Source organism: Pelodiscus sinensis, chromosome 1 (genome assembly GCF_049634645.1).
Source record: "Pelodiscus sinensis isolate JC-2024 chromosome 1, ASM4963464v1, whole genome shotgun sequence".
Classification (NCBI taxonomy): domain Eukaryota; kingdom Metazoa; phylum Chordata; order Testudines; family Trionychidae; genus Pelodiscus; species Pelodiscus sinensis.
In genome coordinates, this window is record NC_134711.1 from 249690836 (window position 1) to 249711037 (window position 20202).

At 39.9% G+C, this 20202-nt stretch overlaps 1 protein-coding gene across 8 annotated transcripts in view; it reads right to left on the bottom strand.

Moving 5' to 3' along the window:
- Window positions 1-20202, bottom strand: part of FARP1 (FERM, ARH/RhoGEF and pleckstrin domain protein 1) — a 307710-nt gene that overhangs the window by 68585 nt on the left and 218923 nt on the right. For all 8 annotated transcript variants that reach the window (XM_075918778.1, XM_075918777.1, XM_075918776.1 and 5 more), the window contains exons 6-10: window positions 19207-19304; window positions 8353-8467; window positions 6463-6610; window positions 4848-4943; window positions 3555-3718 (exon numbers count right to left, since the gene is read on the bottom strand). In XM_075918778.1, coding sequence (XP_075774893.1) covers window positions 3555-3718; window positions 4848-4943; window positions 6463-6610; window positions 8353-8467; window positions 19207-19304 — 621 coding nt within the window. The remainder of the gene's footprint in view (window positions 1-3554; window positions 3719-4847; window positions 4944-6462; window positions 6611-8352; window positions 8468-19206; window positions 19305-20202) is intronic.

The following is a 20202-nucleotide window of genomic DNA, read 5'->3' on the forward strand; positions in this document are numbered from 1 at the left end:
TTCAGCTGTTGATCAGAAAGACATATAATTATAGGTACAAACACTTTTTGCAGATTCAGCCTTACAGGGATTCCAAGCCTTGCTCTTATATTCCATGAAAAGGGAAAGCAATGCCAATCATTTATGCTGTGTATGGACATGAATTCCAGAAGAAAAAGAAACCAACAGAATTTGTACTCAGAAATGCATATCCTGCACCCTAGAGACTCTCTCTCCATACCTCTTAAGAGTTATCAATTGAGTAAATTATAGCAAGGCTTATTGCAACAATAAAGTATTTTTCCTAGAATGAACACAATAGAGATCACAGTGAGGGATCCAGAAACAGCATATGGCTCCTCTCCAAACTATGTGCATGTTTAATCAAATATGTTGAGAATGTCTACAATTTTTTCATTTAGTGTGGCAGTAATTAAATCCAACAATTTAGACTGCAGTTTCTGTCCTCCAGGTCTCTCCATGTCATCTATTTTACTTTTCAGACATAGAAAAGAAAGTTGGAAATGGCAGGAGAGGACATATCAACATGACTGCATGCTTATAAGGCAACCGATATCTCTGATTCGGCAGCATTTTGAACTCACTACGCTCAGGTGTAAATGACCTAAAAATACGCAGCTAGTGACAAATCAGGCCTGATAGGACTCAAACAGCATTACATGGAGATGCTGTGAAGAGTCCATCCTGCAGTGTATATGGGCAGCCGTCATACAAGGGCTTTTTTGTACACTGAGGCCGCATGTGTACTAAAAAAGGTTTGCCAGTACAGTTATACAGACACATAGTTATACTAGCAACCACTCCTAGTGTAAAGTATCAGAGGGGTACCGTGTTAGTCTGAATCTGAAAATGTACATCCGACGAAGTGGGTCTTTGCCCACGAAAGCTTATGCTCCAACACTTCAGTTAGTCTATAAGGTGCCACAGGACTCCTCGTCACTCCTAGTGTAGATTGTATTATATAGGTCAGTGTTTCTCAAAGGGTATGTCTACACAGCAGCATTATTTCAAAATAATGTCAAGCTGGAGGATTTCTTACTCCAACTCTTGTAACCCTCATTTCACAAGGAGTACGGGAAGTCAAAGGAAGAGTGTTCTTCCTTCGACTTCCTGCTGTGTAGACGGCACCAAAAGTTGAGTTAAGCTATTTCAACTTCAGCTATGCAATTGACGTAGCGGAAGTTACGCATCTTAATTCAACTTTTGCCCTGCTGCACAGACATGCGCAAAGTGGGCTATCAGCCCACTTTGAGAAAACCACTAGCAGGCCTGTGCTGCTTTGTTTACTAAAGAGTCAGTAACCACAGAGCCTTTTAGCTCCCATTGGCTCTGGTTCGCTGTTTCTTATATTTTCTTAGGTATTTCTTATTTCCTTATGATTTTGATAAGTTTATTATAACAGGTCACAATAAGTTTATATTAAAGCAGTTTGGCTATAATGCAAGGAATCTACAGTCCATATCCTAGATGCTGAGCTAAGATAAAATAAGCATAGCTACATCCCAGATAAAACAGTTGGCTTATTTACGTCTGGGACCTTTCACCTAGACAGATAGTGAGAATATAAAGCAACCTTTAACAGCACAGAGACTTCCAAATATACCATGAAACTTAACAGGTACACCTTTACTTGGAAAAACCCAAAGTAACTGGTTAAGATTGGACGAACATAACCAGGTAGGACAGAAATAATAAATGTGATACATAATCACAAAAGGCGCCATGGTAATGAATTAATGTATATGAAAATAAACTGAGATCAATGATATACTGCCCTATAGGAAAAAGATACTTCAGCATTAGTGAGGTAAGTAAATATAAATAAGGAGAAAATACCCCCTACTGAATATGCATCAAACATAACGTTAGCGTAACAGATTATAAAAGTGGCATTGCCGCCTAGGGGCAGTAGGAGAAGGGGATGTAATCCTTTGGACATGCCAGAATGATGGTGACTGGTGATTTGGAAGATGATGGTGATGAGGAAGATGATGTACAACACCTCATGTTGTTTCTAGAAGGAATGATGGGAGTATAAAGAAATACAGATGTACATTCCTTATCTGTCTTGTTAAGCTGGGATGTTTGTAAATGTGCTAAATGTATTAATAAACTACATTTGTAAATATACAAGAGTTTCTACAGTAGGAGTGTTGCAAGTGGGCACATCAGGGTTCCCAGCCATAGAGTAATTTAAATACAGGGCCTGATCCCGGGACAAGAGCCTCTCAATCCTCAAAGTGATAACTTGTGAATTCATAATAATATATATATTTATACATAATCCAAAAATCAGGCAACAAGATCTTATACCAGCAAAAAAGAGTTCGCTTGCTGGTATAATAAGCTTACTTGAATAAAATAAGCTTTAAAGATAAAAGAACTTGTGTGCCAGTATAGCTACATTTATGCTAGAGATTTTACTTATATAAAAATAATTTTGAAACAAATCTTTCTCCCCTAATTGGGGATGTAATATTATAGTTGATTAACCGATAAGCAAAAGCATATAGGTTAATGCTATACACTACATGCATTTCCCCTCCTTCCCCACACACAGTACATTTTTTAGCAGGCTGGTCAGCAGCCCGGTTCAGTTCCAGCTTGCGCTGGGTTCAGGACCTATCCCCACTCAGCTCTGCATTTAAAGTGTATTAGAAGCCAGGTGGGTGGCAGGCAGCCTGGCTTAGTTCCGGGAGTGCCACACCCTTCCTCCACACCCATCCCTGGATAGGGGCTGCTACCTCTGTATCAGAGGCAGCAGTGTAGGGTGGCAGACAGTCCATGAGGGGAGCTGGTTTTTAACTGGCTCCCTTCACAGAACAGTCCCTGCCCGGCACCCCTCGCTGCTGCCTCTGAAAGTAAGTGTGCTCCAGCTCCCCAGGAGTGGGGCTGGAGCACACTGGCTGCCAGCCCCACCACTGGAGACTAGAGAATATTCGACTAACTGATAACAATTCATGCGGTTAATCAAATATTCAAATAGCCGATATTTAACGTCTCTACCCTGAATTAACATTAATACACCAGAAAAGTTGTGTGTGGATCTGGTCTGAGGATGAATTCCTATCTTTGTTAACCCCCTTACAGGCATGAAGTGTTCAGTATGCAGAGGAAACACTCCATCTAAATAACACAGGACGCATTTGTCAGGCTTAAGGGTGGCCAGACAAAGAAAATGCACCCCTCTTTAATCTGCAAAGCAGAACTCTCTCCCTGGGAGGATGAAGGGCACTGCTGAAATGTCATAGGAATAACAGAGACAGAATTAGCGGGCTTGTCTGGTGCACAGGTGGATTGTGGGTGCAATGGACACTGTTCGTTTCTTTTAACCATAACTTCAATAGCAACTTTGCATCAGTTTGTAAGTAAAATTTAGGCTTTTATTCCACAGCTTTCCCAGATATTACTCTCACTGACCAGGGGGGTCTAGCAATCACAAAGCATCAGTTTGCAACAACAAAGACAAGATTTTGGATTACAATAAGGACAATGTGATTTTAATGGGGGAGAAGAATAACGACAGGAGACAGAAAGGGGAAAATAGGTCTTACCTGAACCTAAATGATGAACCTCTAGTAAAAAGAATAGGTTTAGGCTTTGGTTTGGGCTCCTCAAAGAGTCTGAAAAAGGCATGGTGTTCTACACAGATCTTCCAGAAAGACTTGCAAAAATCCCGACTCGCCATCAGGAATTCCAAGGTGTCCTGGAATGAACTCTAAAATATATAACAGCAACAACAACACGTGTGACAAATGAGAAAGCAACGCATTGGGCATATACAGTAATGCTATGCTGTAAATTCTTTCTATAGACTCCCCGGTCTCCTTGCCTAAGGAACCCTCCCCCATTCATCCTAAGAACCTCCTACATACTCTTTGCAGGACTAACAAAGAGCAATTCCACACAATTTACCCCATTGCCTCATGTAACAGACCTAAGACAAGGCTCCTCAAATTATTGTAAGAATGCAGTACATTAAATCAGAATAGCCTGTGTTTTTTCTTCATTCTAGTTTATATCTCCACTCACTGACACTTTACCATCCTGTATGGCATCCAGCCAGGAAAGAACAAACAAACTTTACTGAATGGCAGCAGCCTACCTATTTCTTTGAAGCCCAGTTTTTGATAAGACAAACTGCAGTAGCTTTTCTGAACTGTCATTTTAAAATAAATGTTTTTGGGAAGCCCTTGAAGTAGTTTAACACATCCTTTCCCTTTCCTGAGAAGCATTTATTCATTTCTGCTCCCCTATTCCTGCTTTAAATCCTTTCATTTGTGCCCTATTAGAATACCAGCAGTAGGATAGATCTGAGAACTAAGAAAGTCCATCTGTAATAAATATAGCTTGCGAATGGGGAGCTGCTGACTGTTCACTCTCAGGACCAAGGCAAAACACTCCATCTTAGGAAACTGAAGATCACAATTGCATATCACAGCAGAGATGCGTAGTGTCATGGTTAAACATCACTATCTCATCCATTCGATGTTAATTATTTAGTGTGTGTACTACGCAAAGTTCACGAGCTTTAACAGGAAGTTTCATCTAATCAGCATGACATTGAGACAAATATTTTAAAACATGGAGTGACAACCATGAAAATACTTGATATCTCATGGATATTCAGTGCTTGGCTTCTCTGCTAAGTCTACCCAAGGTTAAGTCAATATTAAGATGGACATGAGAGAAAATGTTATCTAAGCAGTAGGCTCACAGGTAAGTGTAAATGAGCAATTAAAAAAAATCCCATTGATTACAAGCCAGGTAACGCCAACACCTTCTGCATCTAGGAATTTACCAGACTTCCTTGCCTCAAATTTCTTTGAAGCATATCAAGGACTTACATTCACATCAGGTCGTAGCTTGATAAGAAAACGCTTCCGCTTGAAGCTCAGCTTTCGAACCTTAGCCCAGTTGAAGGCATTGATCTTGGTGTGACCCTAACAATGGAAAACCAAGTGAAGTGATGTTACCGATGCCTAAGGGAAGAGTTTAAGCATTCCAAACATGTAACTATAAGGTAAATTTGGCAGCTACCAATAATACTTTTGCATAATCACTGTTTAAAATGTATTTACTTGAAATGGTGCTATTACTGATTGTTTAGGCTTCAATCCTATACAAATTTACACACATTCCCAACTTAGAAACATAAGTAATTCCACTGAACTCAAGTACTTAATGTTAAGAAGTGAGTAAATTATTAGAGGATCAGATGCCTTATACTGCAGTAATGACTACAGACCACAATGAGGATCAATGTTGTAGTCTAACCCAGCCTGCTTAGCTTGCACTTTTATTAACTGTTTGACTGTATGAGTTATCAAAGAATCTTAAATTGCTGCATTCCTTACACATTGCAAGAACTTTTTTTTTAAACTGATCATAATATTAGCATCACTGAAAAGTTCTCCTCTTTCTGGAAAAAATGCAGAAGTGGTGTAATGGTGGTATTAATCTTTAACATATATAGGGATAGAAGTAAAAGGAAATAATATAAATTATTTAACACTGTTGATCTGATGAGCCAGAAAATGCCTTTTAACAGTGCTCAGGAGCCATGAGTAATGCTATGAAAGGCTTTGTGTACATTTAGAGATTGCACCATTTGAGCAGAACAATGTTTTCTAATTAACCTATGCTAACATTAGAGGAATATTTAACACACCTGAAGCATTTCAGCTTAAAAATAAAAGCTTCATTATTGATATCCTTATATACCTGCTTTGGAATATCTCATGGTTATAAAAGCAGCTGCTTCTATTGGATTCCTATAATGTATAGAACCATGGTTTTTTGGAATTCCCACATCAAATAAATATACAAGCACTGACACTGCGATGATGTTTGTTCGATCAGACTGTCCTCTAAGAAAGTTATATTAATGTCATAACCATCTCTGCTAAGAAATGCAACAGCATAGCAGACGGTTTCTAAAAAAACCAACCTAGTAAAAATAAACATTTGCAATCAGCATTTATGTGATTTGTGAATTAACTTTTATTTTTCTTTTAAACATTTTAAAAAATCATTTCAGTTTATTTTGCTCACCTACAACATCAATAAAGGAGAAATTCAGAGCTAGTCCAACAAAGGAAACTACCCATATGAATGCTTGTGCCAAGGAATCAGGTGGACTACAGTGAGTCTGGGTTGACTGTAATGGGTAAATGTCTGCACAGAAAGATTCTTTTGCATCTCTCTTGAAATAAGGGATAAGGGATCTTTTTGAAAAGGCTTTATTTTTCGAAAGATGAGCGTCTAGACTGGCGCTTTTCTCCGACAAAGCTCCGTGCCGAAAAAAAGTGGCAGCCATTTTTATGCTAATGAAGCGCAGGAGATTTAAATCCCCGCTTCATTAGCAATTGCGATACATCTAATTTACATCCCTTTTCTGAAAAAGGGATGTAGTCTAGACGTAGCCTTAAAGATTAAACCCATGATCAGAACAGCTCTAACCTGAAATACTAGAATGCCTGTGTTGGCAACTGCCAGGTTGATCTTCGTCCCTTCCCTGTCCTTCGCTGGATGCAACCGGATTCCATACATCTCCAAACGACGGGCAATCTCTAGTAGCTGGAAATCTGATTCTGCTGGTGTCTGTCCACTTGAGAAACAAAAATTTTTAAAAAAAGGCAAGAGATTTGAATTCTCCATATTTATTACATTGGGATCAAATTACTTCTATAAGGAGCAAAAAGCGATTTTATCATGGAAACTGATTCCTATTCACTAGACAGTATGCATATGGCAATATCTCTAGCAGCTAAGACAAGAGCTCTGCCCTCAAAGACCAAGATTTTTAAGAGCAAACAGTGATTTGCTCAGTTTTTGTGGCCCAACTTGAGACTCTTCAAAGAAGCCTGATTTTTTTTAAAAGTGCTAAGCCTCCATTTTCTGAAAATCAGGCCCATTTATGGTATCTCTGGTTAGACACTCAAAAACCGAGATACCCAAAATCAGAGTCACTTATAAATGTAATGACTACCTCAAACAGAGCCCATGTCTTCACGAGGATCTACTTACCTCTGTTTCTATACTGATATACCATGTCAACAATGCATTCCTAGCACTCTTCCTGAGTAAAACAAGCTATACTAGTAAAAGCAGCACTTTGCTGGAATTGCTGTCTCTACACTAGAGACGTCTGCTGGCAAAGGTATGTCAGTCAACTAATCACACCCTTAACTGACAAAGGTATGATGGTGGAATTCCATACCATAGAGCCAGAATTTTAGAAAGCCTCCTTTAGATGCAGAAATAAAATGGACTATGACCACTCTTCACCTAAAATACAATTAAGCAAGGAAGCAGAGATCTGAGCATCAGCGTTTTAGCAATTACAACACTGCTATATTCTCTAAAATAAAAGAATATATTACTATTAAAATGTTTTAATTTTAATCACATGTTCCTTGTGGATGAACTAAGAGGTTCCCTGCCACAGGCATATCAACTTTAAAGCACGAACACAGATGCTTTTTCAATGAAAAATTATAATATTGTGGGATGACCCAAAAACAATTGTGCATGCAAAGCACATTTATTGCGTGTATCTTTAACCATGAAGTCTAACAGAATTTTATATACATTATTCCAATGGAAGAGTAAATTATGTGGCTTAATGGACTCATCAAAATGAAAAGATTTTATGAATGTTGCCTGCTCTATAACAGGTTAAGATAAAGGGAATGTGCACATAAATAAGATGAAAGATATCGAAGGCAGTAAAGGTATATTTTCAGCTTCACAAATGTTAAATTCTTCATATTAAAAATCATACTGTCCTGATTAACATAATTGCTGCTACAGAAGCCAAAACCAATAAACCCTAAACTTTACTTAGTTCAAAATACAATGGCTTGACTCCCAAATCTTTCTTAGAAGCAGAAACATCCAGGACACTGCTCCTAACTGATCCTCTGTCTCTTAACTCTCTTCCAAGACCCATCTCTTCTCCACTATCTATTCAGAGAACCTCTCACACTCTCCCAGGCTCACGAACTTCCCCCAAAATTTGTCTTTTGAGTCCTTTGTCACCTATCTATGGCAGTGAAAGAAATACTGAATGACCTTAACTTAAATGAGACTTCTGGCACAAATACCCACAGGACCACTAGCATCATTTACAATTGTATTTGCATGCACAAAATTGACAATGGAACCTTTGTGACGCAGGCTGTCTAAAATAATTGAATGCTAGAAAGAAAATCAAAATCAACTGATGTTCCTTAAACATCTTGTACATGGATCTCAGAGGGCAAAAAGTAAACCTAATGCATACGCCTTTATAGCTAACGCTCAATCTGAAAATTATATTGAAGGAAAGTTAAAAAAAATGGAACTTACATATGATTGCGGTGAAATTCCATGATTTTGTCTTCTAGTGTTTCTTGTTGAGGTATATATTTGTTCTTTGCTAAGTGTTCACGGTCTATGGTTTCATCAAAATCCCCAGTCTCAGCTAGAGAGATACAGAAAAATCAAAACCCTGTATTTAATATATATTATTCAGATAACGCAAAAGACAGAGTAATTAAAGTATGTTTGTCCAAAACTGAAACATGGTTTCACGACTCATTTTCATTATTATATGTTTCACATATTCCCTATGGGTACGTCTACACAGCAGTCTTATTTCGGAATAACTAATGTTATTCTGAAATAACAGTGCGCATCTACACAGCAAACCATTATTTTGAAATAATTTTGAGACGGAGGACTTATTTTACTCTGACTCCTGTAACCTTCATTTTATGAGGAGTAAGGGAAGTCAGAAGAAGAGTGTTCTTCCTTTGACCTCCTGCTGTGTAGACAGCACCAAAAGCCGAATTAAGTTATTTTGACTTAAGCTACCCAATTGACATATCTGAAGTTGCATAGCTTAATTCAACTTAAGTCCTGCTGCATAGATGTACCCTCTTACCTTACAGATAACTGAAACAATGAAAAGTTACCCATGAGTAAAGGTTCTCCCTTAATCCACAACCCAAGAAGTAGATTTTAAAAAAATCAGCCTAACAAATGAAATTATTTAAAATGTGTATTGATTTGGCAATGTGATAACGGTTGGTGGAGAGATTTCAATTTGCTGATGAATATTTCACTAGAGCAGATCAGCTTCTGTCAAGCTCATTGTGGACTCAACAGAATGGCTGTGTCTACATTGGCCCCTATTCCGTAATAGGGATGCAAATGTAGCACTTTGGAATAGGCAAATCCGCGGGGGATTTAAATATCCCCCGCGGCATTTGCATTAACATGGCTGCCGCTTTTTTCCGGATGTAGATAAGCCGGAGAAAAGCGCCAGTCTGGACGCGATCCTCCGGAAAATAAGCTCTTTTCCGGAGGATCTCTTATTCCTACTTGTTAATGAAAACTTGTTACTGTGTTAATGCAAATGCCGCGGGGGATATTTAAATCCCCCGCGGATTTGCCTATTCCAAAGTGCTACATTTGCATCCCTATTACAGAATAGGGGCAATGTAGACACAGCCAATAACTTTCCTCTAGAACAACAAATGTACGTTTCTTTCCCTCATCTCCACCCCCGAAGTGTTATGCAATGATACCGTATGGCAAAATTAATATTTTGTTTCTGTCAGCAGAGCTTAATAATACTGTAAATCATTTCTAAGATTAAAGTTGCCACCAACTGCTGCAACTGTTGTAATTAGCAGTGGATATTTATGGCAACCTAGATATAGTATTCAGATACAATATTTAATAGCATGTTGCCTGCTACTCTACCATACGTTATTTACATATTTCCGAAAACACTGCAATTGGTTTCTTTGTAAAATGATATCCCCTCTGCCTGTTATCATCCCAAAGTACTAGGCACAGTAGTGCAATGAACTGAAGACCCTTACTAATCTTTGTCCACCCCTTTGTGACAGATCAGTAAGACACCCTAATATCCAGGCTATATAGCTTTAGACATTTTTATACATAACCATAAAGAGGCCAAATTAAAATCCAGGGATCATATGCAGACATTGAATAAATTCTACAACTTTTACATCTGAAAAGAATTAATATACAGATGTGTTAGAAGATCATGCTATCTGTTCTGTCCACTCCTAGCTACTCTACCCCTTGACTACTGCAAGCTTTAAACCTGAGAATCCTACTGTGTAAAAAGTCCACTGTCCCATATCACTAATTCCTCTTTCACTAATACCACACCTAAATTGTGGGTGCTACAGATTAGGGATGTAATAGTGTAGTCGATTAACCGATATGCAAAAGCTTATAGGTTAATTCTATAGACTACACACATTTCCTCCCCTACCCCTCAAATTTTTTAGCAGACTGACCAGCAGCCCGGATCAGTCCTGGCTTGTGCCGGGTCTGGGACCTATCCCTGCTGCAGCTCTATATTTAAAGTGTATTGGGAGCCAGGCAGGCAGGCAGCCCAGCTCAGTTCCAGCTAGTGCCGGATCCAGGAGCTCAGAACCCACCCCCAGACAGGGGCTGCTGCCACCCCACACAACTGCCTCTGCACCAGAGACACGCTGGCAACAGGCAGCAGATCCGCAAGCGGAGCTATTTTTTAAATTGGCTTCTATTGAGAACCAGCTCCCGTCTGGCACCCCATGCTGCTGCCGCCTCTGATACAAAGGGGGCTCCTACTTGATAAGAATTCATGGAGTTAATTGACTATTCAATTAACCAATATTTAAGATCCCTATTGCAGGTGGAACTGAACCTGGGACCTCTGGAGCTTGGTGCATGAGCCTTTACAGCTTTAGCTAAAGGCCAGGTGGCTCTCAGCTAAGCATGTAGAGCACAGTCATCTTTCTATCAGCAAGTGGTCTAAGTGCCACTACATTGAACAGTACACCACACCCAGAAGGTGTGTAGGTTACAATAGCACCACAATGCAGATGCTTACAGCTCCTATAGCAATAGAAGGAATTTTTGCATCACTATAGGCAATCCACTATGTTGATGGAAGTATTCTTTCTGTTGACCTATCTGCATCTACACTAGGGCTTAATGTCAGTGTAACTACCTTGGTCAGCACCAGTTATATAGTTATGCTGATCAACATTGTAAGTGTAGATCATGGCTCAGATTTCTACTTTGTCCCCAAGGTCAGAAATCTTGAGTCATCCTTGACTTTGAACTTTAGAAAGGTGACTGCCTATCACTATCTTCATGATATCATGACATTTTGTAATTAAGTTGGACTCAGGCTCTGCTGAAAGTATTATTCACATGTTACTCATCTTTCATGCAAGTTCTAACACTCTACTTTCTTTAAACTTGAAGAGACCAAAAATATTTCAGGCAGTCTGTTCTCTCCTTGCAGCAATAAAATTTCTGCCACTTTCACTGCATATACTACCCCCAAATCCATTTCAAATCACCCATTAAGCTTCCAAAACTCACAAGGACTTGCACTCTCAAACCTTGTATCCACCTACTTCTCCTTCTACTTCTCAATCTTCTACTTCTATCTAATGCCAGGTCCACACTATGGCGCAATTATAGCTATGTAAAAAATGTAGCTGAAGTCAGCTTACCGTAAGCCAAGTTTTGGCACCATCCTCACAGTGGGAGGTTGATGGGAGAAATGCTCCCGTTGACTTCCTTTACTTCTCACAAGGAGTAGGAGTACTGGCATTGACAGGGTCTTTACTAGATCCACTAGATCCACTTTACTAGATCCACTAGATCCACGTGGATCCTCCGGTAAGTGGACACGTGGCCTAAGACCTTTTTCTAGTATTTCTCCACAGATAAGACTACACTTTCTGGAGTCTGCCTTCCCTCTGCACCATTCCCACTTTTATTATTTTATCTTAAAAATTGCCTGTTCATTTTAGACAAAGATTGATTTTAATCATGCCTCACTTTTTTCTTTCCACATTAATGCATGTCTCCATTCTCCCCTTGCTATATTTAGCCTGAAGGAGTACTCCTACCTAAGGATGTTAAGTATCGGGTAATTGACTAATTGAATAGTCGATAAGGCATATTGAAGTGGGCTGTTGCCAGCTGATCATGGGCTCTGCACAGTGCTGCCACTTTGAAATGCCACGAGGAGCCTAACCTAACGCTGAGCTCCCGTCGGTGTTTCAAAGTGGCAGCCCTATGTGGAGCCTGGGATCAGCTGGGAAGTCCCAGCTGATCCTGGGCTCCACATAGGGCTGCCGCTTTGAAACACTGTGTTCAGCCCCGGGCTGCAAGCGGCTTTTCAAAGCGGCAGCACTGCGTGGAGCTTGGGGTCTGGCCTAAGGCTTCAAGCAGTGCTGCTGCTTTGAAGTATCCCCTCTTCCCCCCTCCCTTGCTGCCTCTATCTAATAGAGATGGAGCAGATAAAAAAGTCAACTAATCAACTATCTAATAGAGGCAGCAAGGAGGAAAGCAACTAGTTGACTATCTTGTCAACTAGTCCTTCACATCCCTACCTCTACCATCTCTGTTTCAGCTCTTTTCTTTTTACCTGCTCCATCTTTTTACCTCATGTTTTTCCCTTTCTGCAGGACTACAAGTACCAAAGCATGGGCAGCATCTTCTGTTCACGTACACTTTCTATAGTGTGTTTGAGATATTTATGTAGCAACTTTCCTATGAAATAAACTGTTTTGTAATATACATGTTAATTTTAATATAAACCACTTGCTGCTCTTACAATAGATTAATATATTAAGAACAGGCTGTAATATCAATAAAGATCCTGCCAGAGATACACTTATGACAAAGGGTCTCCTGGAAACATACACCCATCATGCACAGACCAGTTGTGCAGTGGTGGATTCACACAGCATGATAATATAGCAACATTTTTCACCTCTTGCTTCCCTGCTCTTTCTACTTTTATCATTGCTATCAGCCACTTCTGGTTTTATTTTTATTCAGAAAAATACATCAAATAAATTTTTAGTCAATGAATCAATGTCTGAGACAATGTCTGAGCAATACAGCATGGACACTGATGTGTCTTACTGATCCTTTCACAAAGGGGTACACTCAGATCAGTAAGAGCCTTCAGTATGGAGTAAAGCAGATGAGATCCCATTATAGGAACTGGCAGGGCCAATTCTCACAGAAAAGTACATTTCAGGAGACACAAGATACTTTCAGTAAGAACAATAGTCCTAGGAAGGATTTCTACCACAACAAATTTGGAAAAAGCTGCAGTTACAGTTGGGAGATGAGATAATTATACAGAATTCTGGTCACTTGTAGATGGGAACAGAAAATATTGAACTCTAGTACATTAGAAATAATATGCAAGTATAATATTAAATCTGTTTTAAGGGTTCATAAAAATCAGACTCCTATGTGTTACTTCCAAACAGACAGATCCTGGACTAGGGCAACAGAAATAAAACCCACACACTCAATCTCTACCAGTTTAAGAGAACACATCCAATTCTGGAATCTCATTCCCTCACTGACTCTTTCAAAGCACAACTGCCTAATACTATATGGGAACCTACATATTTTTAAAATGCTCAACTTGTCAGAAGTTGAGGTTCCGGCTGGACTATGAGACTTTACAATTAGATTTAGTAAAGTAACATGGTAAGAGGCAAAGGAGAGAAACTGGCACAGCTGAGAAGGTTTTTAATTATAAACTGTTTTAAAAACTCCATCTTATTCTTGTCCAATAACTATTTAGCTGCAATAGCTACTTAACAATTTGAAATAAAGAGTAAATCTTTGGTACAGATTCAACACCCCATGACCACCAATTTAGGTGCAGAAACTAGTAATCTACATTCTCTCACCACCCTCTCCCCAATATAAGACAACTATCAGTGCAACCAGAGCTGATATTCCTGACATTTCTCAGGTTACAAAAAACATGCAGAAAAGTTGCTTTTAAAAGGAAACACAGACATTTTTCAGGTATTCTTCAAATATAATTAAAAAAATCCACAAGCACAATGAAAATTATAATTTTATATATATATAAAATACCAAAAAATCCCATCCAGTTTAATCAACTCCCAAACCTTCATCTGCAGAGAAGTCCTGATCAAATGTTACTTATGACTTTTTCAGTGAAGGAAAAGAATTGGCTTCTTCTGACAATTAAAAGACACTGGTGTGTACACCATACTCTTAGTCTGGCAGGAAAGAGGAACAGTTAAACTAAAGCTCCACCAATTTAAGTTTTTCTTTTGCTCAGCAAATCTTTTTATAATAATGATGATCAGGCTAAAAGAGTAAATAACTTACTCCTGGCCAGGGAGGACAGATATCCCATTTCGTTCTACTTGCTCTTAGCATGGCTTTAATCTTATGGATCATTCTATCCTACTTAATCCTCTCATTATAGACTGCACAACTTACCTTTCCTTGTTTAAACCTTAACTTTCTTATCAATCCTTTTCTATTTCTGGCGAAGGCTTTAAAATAATTCCCGCTCCATGACACAATCCAGCCTAATGACAGGTCTTTGAAGCAAAGGGGAAGAACAGTAGTGAAGCACACATAGGGAGAAAGAGTCAGTGAACTCAAGTTACTTCACAAGTAATCAACCTCTCTCTGAGAAAAATCTCCCTATGGAAGCTCCGCTTTACTGAACTCCCAAGCAGTGCCCCAAACTGAGAAGGTGATTCCTGAGGAATCCTATATAGCACAAATTGAGCAACCGCCATCCAAAAGGCTGCACCAGATCTGGGAGCATATTGTATAATGTCTCACTGGGAAAAGGTGTGAGGAGATGATCAGATGTCAACTTTACAAACGTCTTTGAGGACATTTTTGAGCAAAGCAATAGAGGTGGAATAGGTCGTTATCTTGGAGAAAGGAAGGACATAAGTTCATAGTAGGATAAAATACCTTCTAATACCCATTTGAGTAGTCTTTGGGCAGAAACAGGGAATCCTTTCATTCTGTCTGAAGGAGAAGATAATTCTTGGAGCAGGTCTGAAGTGTCTAGTTCTTTCTAGGCAGAATGCAGTAACCTCCTGACATCCAAAGTGTATAGACAGACTAGCATCTTATCTAAAGTTGTGCAGTTTAGAAGATGGGTAATTGAGAGTCCTAGTTAATGTGGAACTTGGAGGAGACACAGGGGAGAAAATGAGATGGGGAAGAGAATCTTTCGGTCTCAATAAAAATTGGTGTTAAAGTCAATCTGCCATAAGGGCTCAGAAATTCCCTACTCTTCTAGCTGATATAATTGCTCTGTGAAATGAGTTTTTTATGGAAAAGTGCAAGAGAGAGCCCTCTCATTAGTGCATAGAGGATAAGATTAAGGTCCTACACTGTAATAAGTGAACTTGTAGAAAAAAGTTGACTAATGCTTCAATGAATCTAGGGTTTGTCAGATGTGCAAACACACAGTACACATAATAGGTAAGTGGGAGGTTGCAACAAGTAATCCAGATGGACTCAGAAACAAACCCATGATGTTTAAAATTAACAGGCAGTCTGAATTATACGTTAAGTAGGAATCAGAGGGAGACAAACCATGCTGGATGCACCAGAACTGAAGTGGTTTCCATTTATAAAGGACTTTTTTGCAGATAGTTTCTTACCCACACATTCTGCATTTCAAATTCTGCATTTCAGTTTCTATGCCCAAGAACCATCCTGGAGCCAGGCCTTAAGAGATTGTGTGGGGAGACTGAGGTAAATAGTTTTCCCTGATCCTTTAGTGAGCAAGATTGAATCTCTCTTTCCCGGTTACTGGAAACAAAAGTGACAGGTGAGTCAGATCTGGGAACCATACTTGTTCTGGCCAGGATGCCATTATCAGAATGATTTTGATTTCACCCTGTGATATTGATAATGCTCCTGACCAATCATAAACAGCAGAAACTGTTTGTGAGCTGGAAGCACTGCTGTGCGAAAGTATGAATCCTGGAGATTGAGGGTCTGTAACCCATCCTCTGGCGTCTGACACAGAGTATAATTGCTGCTAAGATTACCATCTCGAACGCCTGAGTCTGAATAGATGTGTTCAATATTCTGGGATCCAAGATCAGTCTCCATCTTGCTTTCTTCTTGGGAATGAGGATGTATCTGGAGTAGAATCCTCTCCGTGTTTAGGGAGTAGGTACTGGTTCAACCGCCCCCAGTTCAAGAAAGGATTTCCCTTCCTGTCATAGGAGACCTTGTTGAAATGGCCCCTAAAGAGGGACAGGGAAGGTGCGTGGTGAGGAGGGAGAGAGCTTAAGTGAATGGCGTACTCTGATATACAATGTGATTTATTACACTGAATGTATGAAATGCAAAAGATGGGTCCCAATAAGGTGGGAAGTAAAGGAATGGAACAATACAAGATCCAGATGGCAGAATGACTGTGGTTCTTGTCAACATATCAAAATGGTGATTTGGTGGAGGCTGGTGGTTAGATAACTACAAAGATGAAGATTGATGGTCTTTTTCTTTGAAACTTTGGCTTTTTCTTATGTGGTTTCACAGTCTTGTTATATATTTGAAACAAGGTGGGGGGAGGGGACACGGCCTTTGGGCCATTTGTGATCTGATGTACCCTCTTTTGGGTGCAGGAATGTAGATTTCTAAGTATGGCAGAGTCATTCTGGAGACTTTTAAGTAGTTCAAGGATTCATCCATGGTTTTCCTGAAGAGTTTGGGGCTCTCCAAAGGAAAATTCCCCCATGAGTTCCGGATCTCCATTGGGATACCAGAGGAGTAAAACCAGGACATGTGGCACATCAGTATGACTGTTGGCACAGAACAGGATGCTGCGTCCAAAGATTCCGCTCATGCGGTCATGACAGCTAGCTGTCTTTCAGTGATGAACTGCCCCTTTTTGGTCTTGCAGGAGATATTGGTTAAAGTGAATGAATTTATTATAATGTGTGTAGTTGTTTTTATTACTCAGTGTGGACACTGGCTTCCCTGAATCACTGGCAGGCAGAGAGTAACATTTAGGCCAAAAAGGTCCAGCCATTTATGCTCTTCATTCACAGCATCCACCATTAAGGATTTTGGGACAAAATGGATGAATAGGTGTCCTGGGTCTTTGAAGGGCACATAATATTTATTTGTCGTTTGCTCTTTTGAAAGTGAGTGGGCCATACTGTTCTCACGGGCTTTAGAAAGGCACCAGCATAGAGCATCGAGTTGGAAGAGAGTCTCAGATTGCTCTGTTAGGAACAGCTTAAGTGTTTTCTCTCAGCTTCTTGGACCTACTCCCAAATTTGATGTGGATCTTGAAACCTTGAAGGGAGGTCTCTCTCCCCAGACAGCAGAGACTGCTGGAATGATCACCGCTGAAGGAAAATAGATGATCTACAGGTGTCATGGTGTTCAAAGCTCGGAGCTTGTGGCAAACTCATCAAGAAAAAAAGAAAAAGAAGCCTCCAATGAACAGAGAAGCTCTATGAGTGAGGGACCACAAAAGTGAAGGGAGGAGGGAAACCTTTTCCTCCACAAAAACCACCCGAAAATGGTGAAAATTTAAAAAAAAGCCAACCCTGAAAGATTTTAAAGATGAAAAATTAAGAATAATGCCAGGAAGGAGTAGGGGCAAACTATCCCAAGCTGGTACATGTCCTCTCTACAGCGAGGGAGGGAGAAACTGAGTAATAACCTCACACGGGTCAGGTTTCTGACCACTAAAAGATGGTTCTGAGATGCAAAGCTGGGGAGCTGCAGGGATCTAGTTAGTGCCTTTCTCTGTGTGATTTGCAAATAGTGCAGGGAGCATGTATGCAATCTGCCCAAGCGTGGGGCTTCCTATGCTGTTGTGCTCAGTGATGATAACACACAGAGGGATTTGCTAAGTGTCACTAGCAAAGCATTATATGATACAGCTCAGGCTAGAGAGTTGAGGAGGCACAGCAATACCCCAGGGATCCTGCCATAGGGACATAAACACATCTGAGGTGGATCACCCAGAGGGAAAATTACTTGAAGAACAACTCTCCTTTCATGTTTTATAGCCTCTCAGTCAGAGCTGGCCATAAACTCTGCTTTTTTCATGGCTGAAGTCAGAATGCAGGGACTAACCTCCTCCCAACTAAACACAATTGCTAAGAAAATAAAGTTATGTACTTGTTCACCTACTTCTATTACAATTCTGTTGCGACTCAGTCCCTTTTGGAACCATACATGAAAGGTTTTTCTTTTAAAGTTTGCATTGTTTTCCTCTTAGTGTCTAGGCTACAAAAACATTCAGCTTCCAAATGATCACAGGAATATAGAATTTCACTGCGGTTGCTCCTTTTATTTATTTTGTCTCCCACCACAGCTCAGCCACACAGGTCATTGGAGGACAAAGTGAACGGAGAGCTATTGGTTTATTCTTTTTTGATCAAACATTAATAATGGGAAGGAACAGCCCATTAAAGCAGACTATGTCCAACACAGGACAGAAAGATATACCCTTTTTTTTAAAACCAGACTTATACCTCTAAAGTACTTTGAAAATCTTTGTTAACTAAGATGTCCTCTGTATTTGACTGTGTTTGAGTTAATTCAATATGTTGATTTAGCATGGCTGAACATTGCTGGCATAGTCTATATATGCTTCAAAGTCAATTTTCATAACATCATTCTAGATATGGGTTTCATAAATTCTTGAAATAGAAAACATGAATTCCCTTTTAAAGGACAGATTTTATATATAACAGCTTTAACATGCTGATATGAGTATATGATCTGAACAAACATTCTTATTTCTCATACATCTTTATAAAAACAAGTTAAACGCTATTGATTTTTCCTTCTCCTATCACTCCTATCAGGGCTATGATTTAGTCTGGCATTCTAAACAGATTTATTTACTATACTCTACACAGTACACACATCTCCAAGAATCTTATACTCTACTGACATGCTAAAAAGTTAACTATAAATAATAAAACAAAACAGGAATTCAGCTGAAGAATTTCAACCCATCTGCCACTCTGCAGAAACTGCTCCTTGCAGAGTCCAGCAGGCTGTCAAGCACTGCTCTTTGAAAATGCAAGCAAATAACAAACAGATTCAATACCCAGGATATTTCTGAGCATCTGTTCTTTATTTGAAATAACACACACACACACACACACACACACACACACACACACACACACACACACACACACACACACACACACACACACACACACACACACACACACACACACAAAACATGTAGCCTCTGTACAGGTTTTTATGCTGTTCTATACAATTTATGCTCACAGGCAACTACTGATCAACAGCCTGACACAGCTTTTCCTGACCAGCAACCAATTACCCAGGAAAAAAAGCAGAACTTACACTGTACTATGTGTGAGATTAAGAGTGCAGCACTGGTGTCATTACATGTTAGCCTGCCTTGTGCCAGGTCTTGCTTCACTTGCAATGCAAAGAGATACCTGCAAATACAAAATTTAACAAAATCACATACAAAGAACTAAGGGAAAAAAGCAGTAAAATACTGATTCACAATCTGGCAATAGGTACCTTTGCCTGTTGGAATCGATACAAGTGATCTGAATTTCTTGAGTTTTAGAGATTGAATAAAGCATAAAAATAATGCATTAGTTCTTTAAAGTTTTACATAGCAGCTGCTTTTCATAGCCAAGATTATCAAAATGTCTATACGATGTAATGAGCACTGAAACTGAAAGTCTGGTCCTCTGAAGAAGTGGGCTGTGCCCACGAAAGCTCATGATACCATCTACATGTTTTGTTAGTCTATAAAGTGCTACCAGACCATTTGTTGTTGTTTTTTGTAATATAGACAAAAGGTGTTAGCCATTATGTACTCAACAAGAGTTTAACAAGCATTCCTACGCATAGGAGCCTATTTTAGCAAGGAAGATGCTGAATAAGGTACAGACAGTCCCTGGGTTACGTACAAAATACGGACTGTAGGTTGGTTTGTTACGTTGAATTTGTATGTAAGCCGGACCTGGTACATATTGCAGGGGAAACTCTAGCCAAACATTTCTCCAGAGCTCAGTTTTATTCTCCCACACCTCACTTCCCTCAGTCCTTTATTCTCAAGACCCTCCTTCCAGCCGACAGCGGGGGGTGTTGGAGCTGCCCAGGGGCATCCACGGGGCCAATGGACCCAAAGCTGGCGGGGCGGGGTGCCTCCACCACTGTCGCCGCCTCCCGCGGCGCGGGGGGCGCTTCCCCTGCGGTGCTCGGGGCAGCGCCGGCTGAACCGCCTGTCAGGCAGCGCGTCTCAGAACAGGACCAGGTACCTACCCAAAATAAACCCAAGGACAGGGAATAGCAACACAAGTGAGGGATATCTACAGGGTG